Genomic DNA, 18828 nt, shown 5'->3' on the forward strand with positions numbered 1-18828 from the left:
CGACGATTTTCGATGCAATCGCTGCTCGATGATACGATTTAAATCAAAATTTCCCACCGATTGCGAGATTCAATTACGCCGTTGTAATTACCACGGTAAAGCTCTGCCCGCGGTGATTTACGTGAAAATGAAAAAAAAAAAAAGAAAATCTTAATACATATCGACATGCGTGTATCGTATTACAAACGAAACAAACCACACACGAAACTTCGTTCTAGCTGTCCAGACGATTGCGATCCGTGGCCACGGAAATGCAAACACAAAACAACACGCACGAATATCGTACAGTGTACAGGAAGAGAACAATCTGGCGGACAGACGTTAGACCTGGATTAAGGCAGCATGACGCTCCCTGACCTGGTGCGCTAATTGTGTTCCCGAACTAACAACGAGACAATGCAACCGGCATCGAGAGGACCGACGAACCGCGTAAAATTTCCAGCGAAATCGTTGCGCGAGTCCCGTCGATCAGCCGAGCGTGGAAAACACCTCGGAGAAAGAGGACTTTCCGGCCGTTTTATTGCGGGAATAAATCTTGATCGCGGCCATCCCCATGGTCTTGATTTGCAGAAAATTCACGGATCAACGGGAATTCCCACGATGGACGATCGGCCTGGCGAAACGTCGGGGATACGAAACGGGGCAACGATGGGTCAGATTCATGGCAGCTATTAAAATCGTCGCCCGATACCGTAGAAAGGTTCAACCGAGATTTCACGGATCACTGGAAATATTCATTCGGGGAAAGAACGTTCACGCGACCGATGTGTTTCGAGTCACGTTCGTCGAAGACGATAAAACGATTTTTAGGGCGCAAGGAATCATAAACGATGCAACCCGCTGAGTCGTTGAAAGCCTTTAAGGTTTACAGCCTTCCGAATCACATCCATCTCTCTCCCGGTTTTTGGCTTCATTTCCTCATTATTTTTTAGGAGTTTTCGCTTCCAAGCGCAGTTACGCTTTTGGGATATTACTCTCAAGTAAAAATAAAGCCTATAATCGTTAACCGCAACTGTACAAGCTAGTAACCACGTGCGTGTAACGTCTTGCTAACTGACAAACTTTGATTGGAAAATTCACTCTTTTAAATACGATTCTTATTCGTATCTCTATCGTGATCTATTTCTGAGAATTCTTATTAGTTTATGATCCTGCGCAGGTTATCCTGGGTTAACAACGGGCGAGAGTGACCTCGTAAGATAAAATCAAGAAGGTGATCTTTTTATAAAGTCGAGAAAGGAACCAAGGTGAAAACCAATACACAATTCCTGCTGTTTTCCTTTCCTTCCAGCATTCTTTCCTTCCACGTCCTTTTGACAGCCAATGTTTTATTCAAATATTGGCACAATACCACCGCGATACTGCATACAGAAATTCAGTCTGTCATTCCAATATATCCTACATACGTTCCACTTCTTATGATCATTTCCAATATTTCGTTTGTTTCTCATAGAGAAAATAGAAAAGTCAATTGTATCTTCATGTAATTTTAGGACCTAAATCTTTCGAGAATTATTTCAAAAATTGTTTAACAAATCATCGAAATAAACTGGACTAGAAAAGAACTACTTTTCAAAAAAATAACTCAATTTAATTTTAAACTTGTCTTTGATAATATGCTATCTATATTTATTTACATACGTACGTATTTAAGCTATTAATGTTTACGTCCTGAATTAGCAGATAGCTGTAGCTTCTAATCGGTCAATAAATCGATGAATAAATTAATCGAGAAAAAAAGAGAAACATAAAAACACTATGTTTCAAACAACACTACCTAAATAAGTTATTGTACACGTTACCATACCATAAATATCTATTTTGAGTCTAATCCTACCTATCAAAAACATGATTGAGAAGAAATGTGTTCTGTTCAATGGAGTATGTCGAATAGTTTTAAAATCACTTACTTCATAGAGCTCTTACACCATAGCAACTCAAGGACACTTTGCCTGATTTATATCGATCAAGGTAGTTTCTTCGACGTAACCTTGTAACTAATACGGATAGGAGTTCAGTGTCGATAACGTAATCTTTTCATCGAAATAACCAAAATCTGATAACAACAATCGTCACATAATTCTGTACGTTTCTATTCCATCGCTAATATAAGAATAAACCGTCCCATAAATAGAAACATCTGAGACGTTATCGTATTATATGCAAAAATTTCTTCTATATAAAATCAATAAAAGATTTATATAGAGTACAGTGAACGTATCATAAAAGTGTTACCGAATCGATGACTTAACGTTCAACAGAATACACGACACGATAAGGTATTTATAGGAATCCAAGTAACCGTTATCTTAGAAAACCTAAGATTTTCCCCATAACAAGACACCTTGAAAGGCCAGCTCTAGAAAGGATTCATTAAATTCATTAAATTATACCCAATCCAAAGTTTCTCCAGAAGGTCTCGCACCGAGTATTATCAAATCAACATAACACCCGATAGAATATAAAGCAATATAAACCGATAGAAGTAAGGCATAATCTAAGAAAACTTGTAACTTTTTCATCAATGGCTAAGACGACTCAGTCGAAGAAAAGCCAGGATTCGTTAGATCCCACCCGATCCGATATTATATTAAAACTTTTCCAAAAAATAATCTCACACCGAGGTCATCGATCCAACACGAAGAACCGTGTGCTCGCATCGAACAAGGTCGTTATTACCGCGAGTGTGCCAAAAATACCGATCTCGGCTGGGAACCGTACAAAAATCTGTAATTTGCAATAATTTCGCGTACGGTTCCACGACCGCATTACTCGATCATAACCTGTCCGTCATATTTCTACCTTCTCTACCCTTCGTAATACCGCTTCTTCATGAATATTAATTTCACGCTCTCGAAAATATAATGCGGGAACGCCTTTATCGTTCGATCGGTCGCTGGACTCTGTTGCAATTCGCAACTCTAAGAGGCTTTGCTTCTCTTTTTCTCTCGTTTCCTTTCCGCTATCTTCTGCATCTCCCCACCCTTTCTACCCTTTCTTTCGACTCCTGTCGTTCGGCAGGAAGCGCATTATATCAATATTTATGAACAGCCTGAGGTAAGGTCATTCGGAGGACGTTTTTTCGGGGCAAACATTTTGACCAAACACGCGACCTGTTTCTTACCTGCCGCTGATCGTCCAGGTTCGACGTATACCGAGGGAATATTAGCTTGAAATCGAGAATAGCGAAGATCCAAGTATGTTTGAGTAATTTTAGGTGCCTTGTCGTTTTAGTGGAACGCGTAGATAGTTCAAAGCACGTTCAGTGGTCTATCTAAGTTCGATCTAGATTCCGTTTCGATGAATCTTTTAACGCTTTAATGAAGATTTTGTTGTAAAATTGGAGTAAAACATCTGCGGTAATAGCAATTCCTTTATATTTCTTCCAAGTTAAGGAACTTCTTTAACGACGGAAGAATACGATTGGGTCGAAAGTGATCCGAAAGACACGGACGATTTAGCTAAATTCTATCAAAATCTACTAGTTGGAGTTTATTAAGCGGGCTCAATTATCAAATACTTTTTTATTTTTAGTAAGTGAAAAAATAAAACTGTAATATCTAATTACAAAAACACCGGCAATACTTTCTCGTATAGCCAGTCAGTGAACTGAAATACATAGAAAACGTTGCCCTATCCAGTTTCAACAATGCCGCGCGCTAAGTGCCAGCAGTTAACTCGATTTGCTCCGAAACCGAGCAACGAGGGTCTGCTCGAGCGACAGCTCGGCCGAAAGTCCATTCTCTACACGTTTCCCGAAACAAATTCCACCGTCGCGTCAAGAATCACACTCTTCAATGAAACTGGACACTCGTGTGGAGCAAAGTGTACGTACACGAGGAGAAATAACATTTGTGGCGGAATACACAGAGGACTGTAGCAGTTAGTTGACTAAAGGTATACAAAAATCCACCGATTGATACTGTAATTAAGGCAATTAGGTAGATATATTAGGTCGTCCGAAAAGTTTCTTTCGTTTTATAAGGAAATAATAGATGCACAACATTTTTCGTTTTATATTATTTTATCGAATTACGTATGATCCATTTTGTTCTATCAAAATAAAGATCACAACGCTCGACAGATTAGGTTTCACGTTTGTATAAAGATGCATCGTTGTAAAAGGCGAGTCTGTAAAAGAAAGACACTTTTCGAACAATTTAATACAACGACTGCAAAAGGTATTAGCACACGCTTTTATTTTCCAATGAATCGTTCTTTCATCTAGTTCCTATGTACATTTCATTTTCACAGTATCAAATTATTAGAATCATACGAGAGTGTTCTATCCACTATGTTTATAAAAATACCGATTGTCGAGTTAGTTACAAGAGAGCTATTTTCTAAATAGGAAGTATTGCGGTGATAACGTTAAGATATTTTAGGGAAATTGTCAAGCACCGAAATTTCGAGAAAAGCCCCACATCACAGAGTGAAACGTAGCACGAAAATAGTTGTGAACGATGTCACAGGTGTCACAGTCCTGGTCCGGTAGAAATTTCCACTGTATTCTTAGAAACCAGAATAGAAAGAGTATTAATAACGATAACGATACGCTGGGATATGGGATCATTGGCTAATGTTTATTTATAGCTAACTATATTATTACGAAAGCAGTAATATATATTTCTGAAGGAATGTTTAATCAGTTACATTTTAATTGCTACTTTTGTTACCATGATTTATGATAGTTATCGACTATAAGACAACCGTTACCACTTTATATTCGCAGTAAGAAGAGTAATTACGAAACTTGAGAATTAAAAATTCTGCGAGTTTCTCTAGTTATTTATCTACAGATTATGGTAACAAATTTTGAAAATATATTCAGTGAATTTTTTGAACAGCTACATGGAGGGGGTATGATTTCCAATCGGTAAACTATATCTAAAAAGAGCAAACAGTCGTGACGTTAGTGTTTGCTAATTAATACAGTTTCCTGAAATTATTAACTTTCCAACCTTCGACTTACGCAAAATGATAATTATAAGAAGTAAAAGCGAAAGTTCAGAAGTCACGAATATGCTAAAGAGACTTTGCAAGTTCAAAATGTTAAACGAATTCAAAATTGTAATAATATTATTTTAGATAATTTTGAAAGACTAGATCATCTGTCTTAGATACGACATTCCACGGATGTAAAAATAGCATTTCTATGGAAGTAATCGACAACTTCCTAAACGAAGGGAAGAAATTCTAATTTTTGCAAGTTTCAAATTTTTCAAGCAACGTAACAAAGACCATCGAACAGTGCAGTTCGAAAATCGCAACGAAAACAAATCTCAGCCGTGAGTTACGCCGGCTGGCGTTCTAACTCGTATCATAAATATCCTCAAGTTAAATCAATTTGACCCGTGGAAACGCGTGCTGTCCAACCAAGTTTCGCCAATTTTCGAGAAATCGTTATTTACAATTTCGACGCAACAACCGGATTGAAACAACGTTCCGTGAGATTACTTTTCTTCGTTACACGAAAAACTTTTGGCGCGTCGTTTCTCGAACTTTTCGTTTGTTCTGTCAGTCAGCAAGATCCGGCTTTCCGTGGGTTGTTACTGGGAAACGCGAAAGAACGTAAAAACTGAGAAAAACTGAGACAGGCGAGCCATGTGAAAAGTTATTTGCGTTCTTTGCGCACCTTCGTTCGACGATTTATGCGTCCAGTTTCACGTAGGCTGGTTAAAGTAAGTGTATTGTCTTTCTATCGCGTTAAACCCACCTTTTTCCTTTTTTCTTCACTTTAGGCCGGCACAAAAATACATATACTCGTTAGTGCGTGACAATTTTTAAACATTTTAAAATTTTCGAAGTGCGGATTGATTTAATTTGTAATACTGCCTCGTAGTAACGAAGACAAAATTATTCAATTAATCGAACAACACGTATCATGATCAGTTTAAATAATCAAAATTCTATTGTAACATTTAGAATGATAGAAATCATAAATTTTTTCCGTCAGATATTTATTTATTTATGTCGTAATTACTGTGCGAAAATCTATTTGCAAATCTTTTGAGTATCCACAAAATTATTATGATCTAGCAGAATATAAAAAAGAACATGATTTTATGGTTTTTATAACCATATCACCCAGCAAGAGGTATAGTGGAATATTGCACGAAATGATGTACAAAAATAAATCAAAGGCAGAATCGTTTCTTCAAAATTTTGTTGAAAAAATATTGAATTTGAAAATTCTTTGAATATACATAAACTATGTTTCGATTATGAAATCGAGTGATCTCAGGAGCCGGTAAACGACACGCGAAATCGTATCAAAATATTTCGTTGAATATTTTTCAAACATTGGACGAAATAAAAATAAAATTGAAAATAATATAACGATATACTAACAATATCCGTTTCCATCGATAATAATCATACAGTTGATGTTCACCTCTAACAAACGAAAAATTCCAATTTTCCAATTTTCCAATACAGAAGTATCCCCTTTAATCCTCGTTTATGTAATTCTATCCCATTATTTCAATATTCCATTCCATTCTGCCCATTATTCTCTAGTTTCCGTTTTCCACTTATATTCTTTCTTGTCACCTTAAGAATCGTGATCAAGGCATTGTCAATATTGTAGCAAAGAAAGTTTCTTTGTCGTGGTGCAAGTGATATTTCTTTTCATCGTCAGAGCGACTCCTTTTGTCCGTTAGATCGAGCGCGATGTTCTTGTAAAAAATATCAGCAGACGATGATGGAACGGTGACTGCGCGAACTTGATGTACAGTGCTCGATCGGTTCGCGCAGTAGGGACCGATTGTTCTGGAGAAAGTCGTTCGTAAACAACGCCTCGAACCGTTTTGCAACGTTTGTTTTAGCTTCTGCTTTTTTCGCGTCACATTTTTATGAACTCGAGCGACTACAATCGCTCTTGTAACGATCGTACGATGCTAAGAATAAAAGAACGAAATATCGTAGATCGTCGACTGAGTTCTGAAGAACTCTTCGTGTCTGCTTGTTCGTTCCGAATGGCTTCATTGTTTAGCACCGATTGAAGCAAGCCAGGTCTGAGGTAAAGATATTTAGGTCAAATTTTATAAATAGTATTATATGCACGTCTAGTCTATGCACGATGTACTCACATAAAATTCCGAGAGAAAATTGTATATTGTTATAGTTCCATCGAACCGTTTCTCGTTTGTAATTATAGTATACTATATAGATCGGCAGAAACTTAACTTTCGTGAAATTTTGTGCACTTATAAATTCTAATAATTTGTTTTCTTTCAAGGCTGATCGAATCTCGTAGAAGAACATTTTTCCTCGCGGCTGTATTATTACTTCCTGTCGCGTATTAATTTCGTCGAAGCTATCCTCGTATTAAAGTGTCTCGATTTCAATTAGGAGAAATAATCTGGTGGATAAAATACGTCAGTCTTTCCAGTTTCACCGAGCCACCCTCCATCGAATGAGAGAGATCTCAGCGAACAATTAATCCCCTCAAAGTATCACGTTTAACCCGTGTTAAAAATCCATCAACTGAGCCTATTAATTCCATTGTCACACACAATCACTGCTCCGAATCAATTTTTATTACCCCGACTAGACTGCTTTCATCCATCCATTAACTGTAGGTGTCCACCCCAAGCATTCTCTCGCAACTCACAGCCGTTCGAAATAACTCGACACCCAAAAAGAAGCCCCGCACCAAATCCCTCGTTAAACCATTCCAACTTAAATTTAGGTAATATCAAAAATCCCGTCCCACCATCTGTTACTATTCGAATACAATAGAACAAGTATATTAGCGAGCGAATAAAATTCCATTTTCTGATCATCTAAAGCTACGTATCTACCGAGAAGCTATTTGCACCACCACAAAAGTGATGCACGAACGTTTATGGACAATTGGAACAGTTAACAAATATGTATGATACGCATCAACACCAATGCTTCTAAATTTTTACTAAAATTCGTCGATCACGTACAACGTTCATAAACGACTATAGATGCAAATGTGTGTTCTTCGCTAATACGTAGTTATATACCTTGTTATATATTTGATCAAATTTGTCGACAAATTCTCTATATCCGCTAACATCTCCAAACACTAACAAACGACCGCCAATTTTCTGTATAGTCGGCGCATACGTATTGTAGTTCGACAATGTAGTTGCACTGTACGTAAACCAACGAGAGACAAAGCGAAAAAGGAATAAAGAAAAAAAAAAAATACTGGAGGATCCCCTGAGACGGACGGGTCCCAATGCGTCCGTGGTGATTTACGTCTCTTTCTGGTATCGTTATTCGGTGGCACGACGGCACCAGTGCTGCACTTCGCAGTCCATTGCCGTGCGGCGCGATAAGCCGGTCGGCCATAAAACCGAAATTTCGCAGCCTCCCAAGTATAACGCCGCCATAAATCGCAATCGTAACTCTCCATTACCATTCAATAGGAATGCAGATGGTAAAAATGGATTGCCTGAAACCGGTGTGCCGGTACTGATCTTCACGGGACGAGACGAGCATGCTCTATTTGCCACCAAATCGAGGCAGCCGAGGTTACTCGTTGTTGACGAGTTATGCGAGCCGCTAAGAGCTGGAATGCGTCACTCGCGATCTAATTGTAATATTACGTAACGCGGATACGCCTGTTGTCGTAGCGTGAAAAAGGCCGATCCTCGTGGATACGCAGCCTGCTCGAGGTTGAAGCACTTCAGTGACCGTGACTCGGGAGTTGAGTCGCTGGTGATCGTGTGGAAGTACGTTGGAAAAGAGTCAACGCGGTTACGCGTCTAAGTTAATTTGGGTTTAGAATGTCGGGAACATTTCGAGTTACTAAGATTAGACCTTACGTATTCTTTTAAGTGGCAGAGATCGAGATTAGACTAAGAATGTTTACCAAATTTTATATGCTTAGGAAGATAGATAAATTGGGTTCACCTACTATGAGATATTTCTATTTTATACATATCACAAATTTCCAGAGACGTAACTGATTACGAATCGATTAAATATTATATAATATTATAACGTATTTACGTATGTGGAATAGCACGAGAAGATAGAATCAATTTTAATCTAACAGATTACTTAAAGTTTAATGTATGAATTTAGTAGGATTAATTAAAATCCGAGCACATATCTTATTGTTAGAGATCGAAAGATTATACGTGAAAATGTAATTTACTTTATTAACTACCCAAGGTCTTAAGCTTGTTAGAGTAAACTACCGTAATGAATTGAATTATATTGCAGCTACCAACCAAGTGACTAACCGAGTGAACTTTCGGTATAAATATGCATTACTAACTGCCAAGTAATTACCTATATAAAGTATCTAAATATCTACGTACATAAATATATCAGCGCGGAATAACCATTATCCTATTCAGTGGATTGTGAGTGGTTCTTGTTTCAAGGATATCGTAGTGAAGGAACCGAGAAGTTTTACTTCATCAATCTACTAATATCTTTACTAACTATAAAATTTTGATACTCGCTAAAATCATACTATCTGTAAACCCACAAAAAATGAATATCTAACTATCCAAGGAAACATTTAGAGTCAATCACAAAAGTTTACACGTATTGTACGAATTTTTTTTATAATCTGTCCCATCGAAAGAATTTATGATAATGAAAGAATACTCCATGTCAAATCACGATATGAATTCCTCGTTAAAAATCAATCAAAACGTTTATCACACAGAGTCCATAAAAAGAAGAAAACTTATCCGTAATTTCAGTAAATAACGTTGGAATCGTTGCAAGTTACAGAATATAAAGCGTCTAACTCGCGAACGAACGATAAACTTTCTTCCACCGCGAATGGAACGAAATCGTGACATAATTAACAAGGGGGACATCGAGTCTCGTTGCAAGGATAATACGATACAGGAGACAAAGTGCATCGATCATGGTGAAAGCAAAATGATCGTTTGGCTTTCCACGTAGTTATCCTTTGCGTTCGATCGTAGATCAAGATGTTTATCGTTTCGCGTTAAAAATCGCGGCGGAGAACACGCGTAAATTCACCGGCGCGTCTCGTTACATTTTCCGAGGAATAAATTCGAGAGAATGCGCACTATAAATTCTGGTTCCTGAGTACAGCTTCGCTCATAAATTCGGAGCACGGCACTGCTTTAGCATACGCGCGACAGAATGTGCGAGGGTAAAGAGGATTTTTATGAAAGAGAACGTCAAAGAATATAAAAGGCGGTTCGCAGCTCGTACGTGCACACTGTTGCACCGACTCTTCCTAAGGATGTCAGTTTACCAAATATTTATGCCTGGCCACCGTTCTACACTGTAGAAAATAACCATCTTCCTTTTAATAAGCGAAAAAGCGGAGCCCGTTCGATATACGCCGTTTATGGGCACGGATTTCTCATCGTGAAATAACGCAAAACTTACGAATGAAATGATACAAAATATTTACGTTATATCATTTATATTACAAATTAAAATATGGAAAATGCGAAACTGATGTCAAAATAATCGATATATTTGGACAATATCTATGCCATAAATTAACTCAAAACAAAACTTATCCTTTCCGTCCCAACACAAACTGGTTGGAAAGAACTTCTTCTGTTCGAATCGCGGATTTTTTAGCCGCGGCTCAACCGGTCCGCTTTAAACGCATCGTGAAGCTGCGTCAAGGATGCCTTTGGAAAGGGCGAGGCCGAATTTAACCGCAGCAAAGGACAGGTAAAAGAGTTACACGGAAAGAACCCAGCAACGTTCGCGAGATAACCGGTACACCAGCACACGGTACCTATAGGTATATAATGCTCAGACCATAAACGTACTTTTTATTCCTTTGCCGTGAGGGTAACGCTTCTCGGTCCCGTTATGTCGGCGAACTGCCGAAGGAGGGCCCAAAGAGTACCGACCAACATCTTTCGGAACATTCGAATCTTTCAGAAGCACCAGGCTACGTCCGAAACAGCTTTAAAATTAACCGCATCGTAATTTCTTCACGATCGAATCCGCTTCGACGTGTAGGGAGAAAAAGGCGAGGAAGAGAAAAGGTTTCGTGGAAATAAAGAAGCAGCATCTAGATTGCGAGAATATCGATAGTTTTTTGCTCGATCATTGCTCGTAAAGAATAATGTAAAATTTAGAAAGTGTTCGATGATTACTCTATGTTTCAGATTGTACGAGTAATTCTGTAACGTTAATGGCCTTTTATTAAAATTCTATGACGCTAATAAAATTGTTGCAGTAGAATTCAGGAGAAATGTATTTAATGGTATTTGCCGAAGAACGTAAATGTCTATCGCCGCTTTAATATGAAGTCTTACATAGTATTACGCAAGAGTTGTAACAGATTCTTCGGTAGCAATAGCAGAAAATTATGATCAAGACTGAAATTACAGCCAATCTCTGCATCAATTAATCGCGCATATGCTTCCAGCTAACCAAGTCAATAATACGGCTTATATATCTTACGAAATACAAGTGAAATAGCTATCGCGAAAGACAACGTTTCCAAAATTCATCTCTAAAGTATTTCCTAATTAATTCTTTTCACGCACATGCATATATATACATATATTGGGAAATGAACCACTCACAATCGTGACAGAAAATCGCTATGAAACCATAAAAAGTCACGACCAACGGCAAAAGGTCGACGCGTGAGGATTACCAAAAGCACGCTGTTGAGAAGTGCTAAATATGATCGGTGAAAGTTCATGCAAGTTAATCCGGAGGACGTCAAGCTGGAAGAGTGGCGTTTTCGAGTCGGATACGAACGTAGCCCGAGACAGGTCGTGGCTGGCCCGTTGAATGCGGAAGGAATAGCGCGCGACCGACCGACCGACCGGTCCCTCCGTTGGCAGCCGCGTGTTGTTCAACATTGCGACACGACGACGCAATTGGGTCAAAGTGGTGCAGTCACGAAGGTGGCCGACCGAGGTTTCAGCGATACTGCAGTAATCGTGCATTTAACCGTGCACCGGGACCTCTATGAGAATAGTTGCGGCTGAAGGGCTGTTTCAGAAACGGTGCCACGAACAAAGGAACCACGTGCACGCTTGCTGCGCTTCTGCGCTCGTGTCGCCTGACCTCTCTCTACTCTGGATACCCTTCCCTTTTTCTCTTTTATTCTATCTCTCTTTGTCCGTCCATTTCCCCCTCTCGTTTTCTCTCATTGTTCGCCCATTCTCCGCTCCAGCACCGTTTATAGTGTCTATATCTTCGTCTATTGTTCCTTCACCGGCTGTTTGTCCCTGATTCTAGCTACACCAGATGGACACGCGTGCACGTACGTGTCCCACCGGACAGTTTACAGAAAGCACGCGTGCACGATTAGGTGAATGAAGCGCGTCAGCGTGTCAAAGCAAGCACCGCAAAGGTGTCACGACGACAAAGCTATCTGGACATGATCGTAAAACCGCTTTCGCGACCGCGACGCAGCCGACCGACCTGGACCTCTCACGAGCTCAGTTCCAGCGCTGGCTGTCAAAATGATAGGCGACACCGTGTAACGGACCAGCGCCCAACGAGTTCTACGTACGATGACAATGAGCTGGCTCGAAGACCTTGGAAATCTAGAGTCTCCGAGAAACTGGATTATCAACTGTTTCAACACGTTCTTGGGACGTTAACTAGAGAAAGATTTGTTTCCCAACTAGAAAAAACTTTGAATTCGGTAATTGAAGAAGAGCTGAAAATTACCAGACCGATCGAAGAAGAGTGATAGAATATCGGAGTTTTATTCGTTCTAAACGTTTGTAGATGCTTAATAGGAACAAATCTTATCTGTAGAGGGAGGAAGAAAACGCTTGCGAGATGATAAATTGGAGTGGAAACCTGTTTATACTTAATGACCCACTCTCGGAATATTGCGCGAGCGAAATAATCGAAGGTTCTGGTATCTTTTATTCTCCGTCCATGAGTTACATTTGTACCGTATGCAAAGACAGTATATAGCGCGATCTATGAATGTTTCGAGACATTCTAATAGAAGAATGTTCGAATCATAGTAAATACTTACAAACAGACCTGTCGCTCATAGGTTGGGACCTTTGGAAAAATGTAAAAAAGTTGACGTATTGACTTTTCTTATTTTCTCTCATAACTTTCGTCCTTTCCCTGTAGACTTTCCCCATTTTAATCCTATTTTCGCTGTCACGCGTACCTTACAACCGATCTCTTTCAGAAACGGTACCATTGTCCTCCTTCATTTTGTTGTTGCCTTTCAGTTTTAAGCTCTCGCATTCTTCCTTTATTCTTTTGATCCAAGTACCAAGTACTGTCTTCTTTTAAATTCTTCTCTCTTCTAACTTCTTCTTTCAAGTTCTATCGCAATAATCTGGAAAGCGTGCTGTCTACCACATTCTATCCCTGTTGTCTCTCTATTCCTCTTTCTTTCTTGCTTATTAATTTACGCTTTCTGTATAATAATTCTTACTTAGACGAATTTAAAATTCTCTCCGCATACCGTGGCAAAAATTATGCAACATCAATCGTGCGGCATCGTTCGTTACACATTCAGCGTGCCTACACCGGTATTAATTACCGTGCAGTACGCGGCGAGCGAACAGTAACAATCACCGAAAGATAAGCCGGTGGCGAATGCACGAAGCCGCAGCTATCCGCGAGATCGCGGCTGCATGTATCTATGTATGCATGTATGTGCATATATGCTGTTCGGGTTTACGCAAAGCACGCTCGCGCGATCCAATGAATGAAACACGTAAACGTGCCAGGTCGCGGAGCCACGAACGCCACGCAGCCATACGCAATCGGATTCTCTTGGTGCGCGAGAGAAAGAGAGAGAGAGAGAAACAGCAGCAACTGAGGGAACGACAACCGGAGAAGATCCCACAAGATCCCCTGGCCATTAATGAATATAGTTACGCGCGCGAAATTTATGATCTCCCCCTCTACCTCTCTCATCCCTCTTTACTGTCGTAATACGCCAAGCATATATTTCTCCATTGGCTAGGTGCTTAATAACGTCGATTTATAATAGTTAGCCGACCAGACGACTTTGAGAAGCGTGCAACCGCTGCCTCGATATCGCGCGACGAACATCTAATAATAAATTTTGAAGAATTACTCGGCCCAAGGTGAAGTTCGGCAAACGCCACGAGGATCGTTCGCCTTGCATCCGGCCACACTTTCCGTCCATTTTTCCCTCGACGATATAATTTATCGCATCGACCCTCCTCCGTTCCACTGATTCAATGTAATATCAGCAGTCGTCTTAAATCGTCGGGGAGCCACATCGTGATACCAAGAGACGTGGTTTCGAAGAAAGTTTCAGGATGGGTAGTTTGGTTAATGGTACTCTGATTGGGAATTAATCTAATCGGTGCTCCGGGCATCGGAGAGTAGAGATACTCCGAAAGTGATTTCACCACAAGTTTTCGAACAGTTCGTAATATTGCGCGGATGTAATGCATTTGTTACATTCTTTTGGGATTTAAGATTCTTTCAGAAAATGATTAAATGAATATATGAACGTACGATCTGAAATCTATGTCTCAAGAAAACTTGTTTCAAGTTTAATCGAGGGAAATTTCCATATCTTACACGTATTCTTGCTATACTTGTATGATCTTTACCACGTTCCTTAGTTAAAACGTTCTATCTACCATTTCGAACTATATCGTTGCATTCCATCGATAGAACAAAATTTCTTTTTTGATTCGTTAGCATTGATCATATATACACTGGTGCTATTTGCAACTTTTCTAATCGTCAACTGTAAATTTGCATACCCTGATACAGTGACCGTTACATTCTATCTGAGAAATTCAAAGTGCAAAGTAAGAAACAACATTACTATGGAATGGCCTGATAGAGCTAGAATTATCGGTAAGTACTTCCTCGCGAACTTCAATGAAAAAATTCATTCGACTATTCCTCCACGGTGCTACCGTAGTGCGGTAACTCGGGCTATTTGAAATTTTCAAGCATACATTACGCCGACTGGTATCAGGGCGGATTTCATAAATATTAATATCAAGGAAAGAAAATTCATCCCTCTCCGGCGCGATTTTGTCCGGGGATATAAATATATTTCCGTGTACGTATTACACGTCGAGGCAGACGTTAAGGGAGGGCTGAGTAAAAAGGAAACCTGTCCCTGGCGGGAAATTTCTGCGATCTCGAGAATCCTTGATACTGGCAGCAAGTGGCAGCATTAAACGAGAATCCTGTCTGACGATGAGAATAATTTCTGTCCCCCCGGCCCTCAAAGAGGTTCCGTTACAGATGGATCTCCTCGCATTACCATACCAGCAGCCGTGCCATATTTTTCCGTTATCGTAAAACATTTGTTTAAACACCTACCGTGGCATTCTTCCCGTAGCTATTCATCTACGTCGTTTATCGAGGCGAACGTAAGCGATAGATGACGAACATGCTCGACGATTTCTTTGTAAGACGCTTTAATAGCTGTGAATGGACTTTATCAAAAGCTTGCGTTCGTAGTCATTTTATATCACAGTAATTTAACACTTATACGTAGTGATAATGTATTCTCAGTACGCTATTTGTCGTTTAACAGAATGTTAATGTTTGGAACAGATAACGTTGTCGTTTTACAGTTAGACAAAAGAGACTCGGATAATTAATTTTACTATGTTGCATCTTTTAAAATATCAAATGTGTTATCAAGTGACAGCGAACAGCGTTCGAACGAAGAACTCCGCATATAATATATCGAACATAATACCAACCCTTATGGAATCATCGGAATTTGAACAACGCTTTTGATAAATTTCCACGGCAGTGCCGCTCGAATCTGGATCTGACATCGTTCGTTCTAACCGACCTACACAGGTCGTTGAATTCCCCCTCGCTTAAGTCTAACATCTAACGCAAGCATCGTCGTGTAAGGGATTTCGAACCATTAAACTAAAAGAGGGGGGAAAAAAGAGTGAAAAGGAAAGGACAGAAAAAAGAGCAAATAAAAAGTGTTGGTTTTTAAGCAATCAAGTACATCGTTAGCGGCGCGCAAAAAATCCTATGAATTATACTTTCGCGATAGATACCGCATGGCGGCGCCGCGGGCCGCTTGATGGAGCATTAATTCGCCCTCGCTCTCGATCTCTCGATAAACGATGAATTAAGAGGAACGCTGTCGTTGGGGAGCGAGAAAGATGAACTCACCCTATGAGGCGCCCGTAGAAGTCGATGCACCGCTGCGAGCTGGTTAATTAGTGGCAAGGTCGCGCTGAAGGTGTGCACAGGCGGCCTAGGTGGCTCCGGATAGGAGCTCGCATAGGCAAACGGATCGACGTCATTCAGATACTGCACTCGGCACGTCAGAGACATCTCGCGGGCCCTCTGTATCTTGACCGTAACGGCCGATTGTTGTCCGATAGGGTCTTTTTTTCCACGATCCAAAGAAGGCAACACACAGGCTTGTTTCGCGTCGCGAGAGTCCTTTTCCTTCCTTCTCACTCGCGCTCTATACACGTCTTTTCTTTCTCTTTCCTTCTGTCTCTGTTTTACCGGACCGCACGACCGCTTTACGCGAACGCACGAACCAGTTCGTCGTACCGCCGATTTATTTTCATTCGAGTCGCCGGCTACAACCAACCGAGAAAACGAACCTTGCTCTCGTTCCTTCTTTCTCTAACGCGCTGTCTCCACCGTTCACGCCAGCCCTCTGTTCCTTTTTCCCCGTGTCTCTTTCTTCCTCCTCACGTTCCATTCGCGTCTACCGGCTCGACGACGAAACAGAGGCTCACGTGAATACCTTGATCGCGGTGAACCGATATTCTCTTTCTCTACTCCGACCACTTCTCATCCGTTCGTGAGTTTGTTTTATGAGAACAGGAGAGAGAAAGAGAGAAAAAGAGAGGCACACCGCGAGCGGCCGTGGAAAGCTGCCGATTTATTTTTGTCTGAGCGAGGATGGAGATTCGTGACGGAGGAAAAAGTGCCGCTATTTTGTCTCTGCAGCTTTTCGCGCTCTTCCATCGATCGATCGGTTTGAAGTGTGTATCTGGAAATTGGGTTTTTAATGGTAACGTGAATATCATTGACATTACGATGGAAATATTAACAAGGAAAATATAAATAGTTTTATATCTTCCTTCTTTTTTTTTTTAGTTACATAGTTTCTTAAAGTTTCTTTGTAAAAATACATGTTCAAGAACGTGTTATGAAATAATAAAAAATAAACTCAATAAATCGTATTCGACGTTTACGGTTCGTACGTGTAAAAGTGACAATGTAGAAACTGTAACAACCTTTGACTCCGGTGACCAGGTGAATAAGAAACCGCGTCGTTTTCAAACGGTCGATGACCTTTAGATTTTCCTTTCACTCGTCTGTCGGCTTGTCGGCCGAAAGTGGAATGATCGGAAGAGGTAATTTTCATTTGCCTTCAAGGTTACGAACGTTCTGACATACCGTGCGTTCTTCGACCTTACTTTACGACGCGATGAACCAAATTATCCCATAAAATTCCGATATCCATCAAAATGAATAAATCATACGCATTTTCTTCGCTATAATAGGGAACAGTGTTGACAAACAAAATCTACGAAAATATTTACGAAACACGCTAATGCCCCCGGATTTTCTATATACACAATTCAAATACATTTACGCATACCAACATATAAGATTCGTCGCGTCGTACCTATCTCGCGCGCGAGAAGTATTATACAAAAACATCGATCTTCCACGCTCCGCGCATGACGCGAAATTTCTACACGGTGTCCAGTGAATCGCAATACCGTGCTCCGCCGATTCGTTCGTGTCACGAAAATGGATCAAACGACATCGATTCTCACGTTTTCATCTCTACGTTTCACACCTATATTCAATTCGAGGAGAAATCGCGAGAAAATCAACGTTCGTACGGAACGAATTTACGAAGTGTCAATTATCCACGCATGCCAACCAGTCTTGTCATCCTCTCTTATTCGCATTGTTCTTACCCGTTGCATGGGCTAGCTCTTCTGCGAACCGGCTCGATGGTGCTCACAGGACAGAAAAAAAGGAGAGAGATGGAGAATAAAGAGAGAGAAATACCGAATAAGCGAGAAAGAAAGATAGTAGTTAGGGAAAGAGAGAGATGGAAGACGACAGAGGGGAAGAGAAAGAGAGAAAGAAAATGGCGAGAAGGGAGAAGGGAAACGCGGGGGAGGAAGATAGAAGGGAAAACGAGTCTGCGCCATGCCACGAATGTAATCGTGCCTGTAGTCGACGAAAGATTCACGATCAAGATGCGATCGTAACGTAAGATCGTGCTTAAGAGGATTTCCAAACTCGTCTGCATCAACAAATCCACGATGGACCGATGTTTTCGCGCGGACCCGGCGACAAACTCGACCGTTCCACGGCCGGTGCCAACTTTTCGGTATGCTCGCCGGTATGCCGCTATCAAAGGAATTTCACCGACCCGGCGTTGCTTTCTCTGTCTATTTTATATGCGAGTCGACTTTTCGTTAGAAATACAAATTCTCTTTTGACAGGATTCCTGGAACGGCCGTGGAACTCGGACTGTTTCCAGAAAACATTCGAAACGGTAAACAGTTTAAGCTTGATTCGACTACTTTCATAATAATACGAGAAAAAATTGAGCGCAATAGATTTATAACGTACAAATGTGAAACTTAAAACGGTCGGTAAACTTATACAATACGATCAAACGAATCAAGCGAAAATCTCCGAAAATCGTATCAAAAAATTTATACGTTTCTTGTGTTTACGAACTACGACAATTAACTGACAATCGTACACGTTAAATCCAGACAAAAAAATCGAGAGAACTTCGTAAACCGGACCTGTGGTTAAAGGCTACATAACTAACCTAACCTCCAAAATAAATAACACGCCCCAGTAGCAGCGGTAACCTATCCAAACTAGTCGAGACATTCCAGAGAAGTATCGATTGGA

At 40.3% G+C, this 18828-nt stretch overlaps 2 protein-coding genes across 5 annotated transcripts in view; both read right to left on the reverse strand.

Moving 5' to 3' along the window:
- Positions 1-16419, reverse strand: part of LOC100648204 (FH1/FH2 domain-containing protein 3) — a 241593-nt gene extending 225174 nt beyond the window's left edge. For all 3 annotated transcript variants that reach the window (XM_012309303.3, XM_012309302.3, XM_048406549.1), the window contains exon 1: positions 16084-16419. In XM_012309303.3, coding sequence (XP_012164693.2) covers positions 16084-16248 — 165 coding nt within the window. In that variant the 5' untranslated portion in view covers positions 16249-16419. The remainder of the gene's footprint in view (positions 1-16083) is intronic.
- LOC105665825 (treacle protein) overlaps positions 16316-18828 on the reverse strand; it is a 38147-nt gene continuing 35634 nt past the window's right edge. For both annotated transcript variants that reach the window (XM_012309304.3, XM_048406548.1), the window contains one exon: positions 16316-16924. In XM_012309304.3, coding sequence (XP_012164694.2) covers positions 16744-16924 — 181 coding nt within the window. In that variant the 3' untranslated portion in view covers positions 16316-16743. The remainder of the gene's footprint in view (positions 16925-18828) is intronic.

The sequence above is a fragment of the Bombus terrestris genome, chromosome 6 (genome assembly GCF_910591885.1).
Source record: "Bombus terrestris chromosome 6, iyBomTerr1.2, whole genome shotgun sequence".
Lineage (NCBI taxonomy): Eukaryota > Metazoa > Arthropoda > Insecta > Hymenoptera > Apidae > Bombus > Bombus terrestris.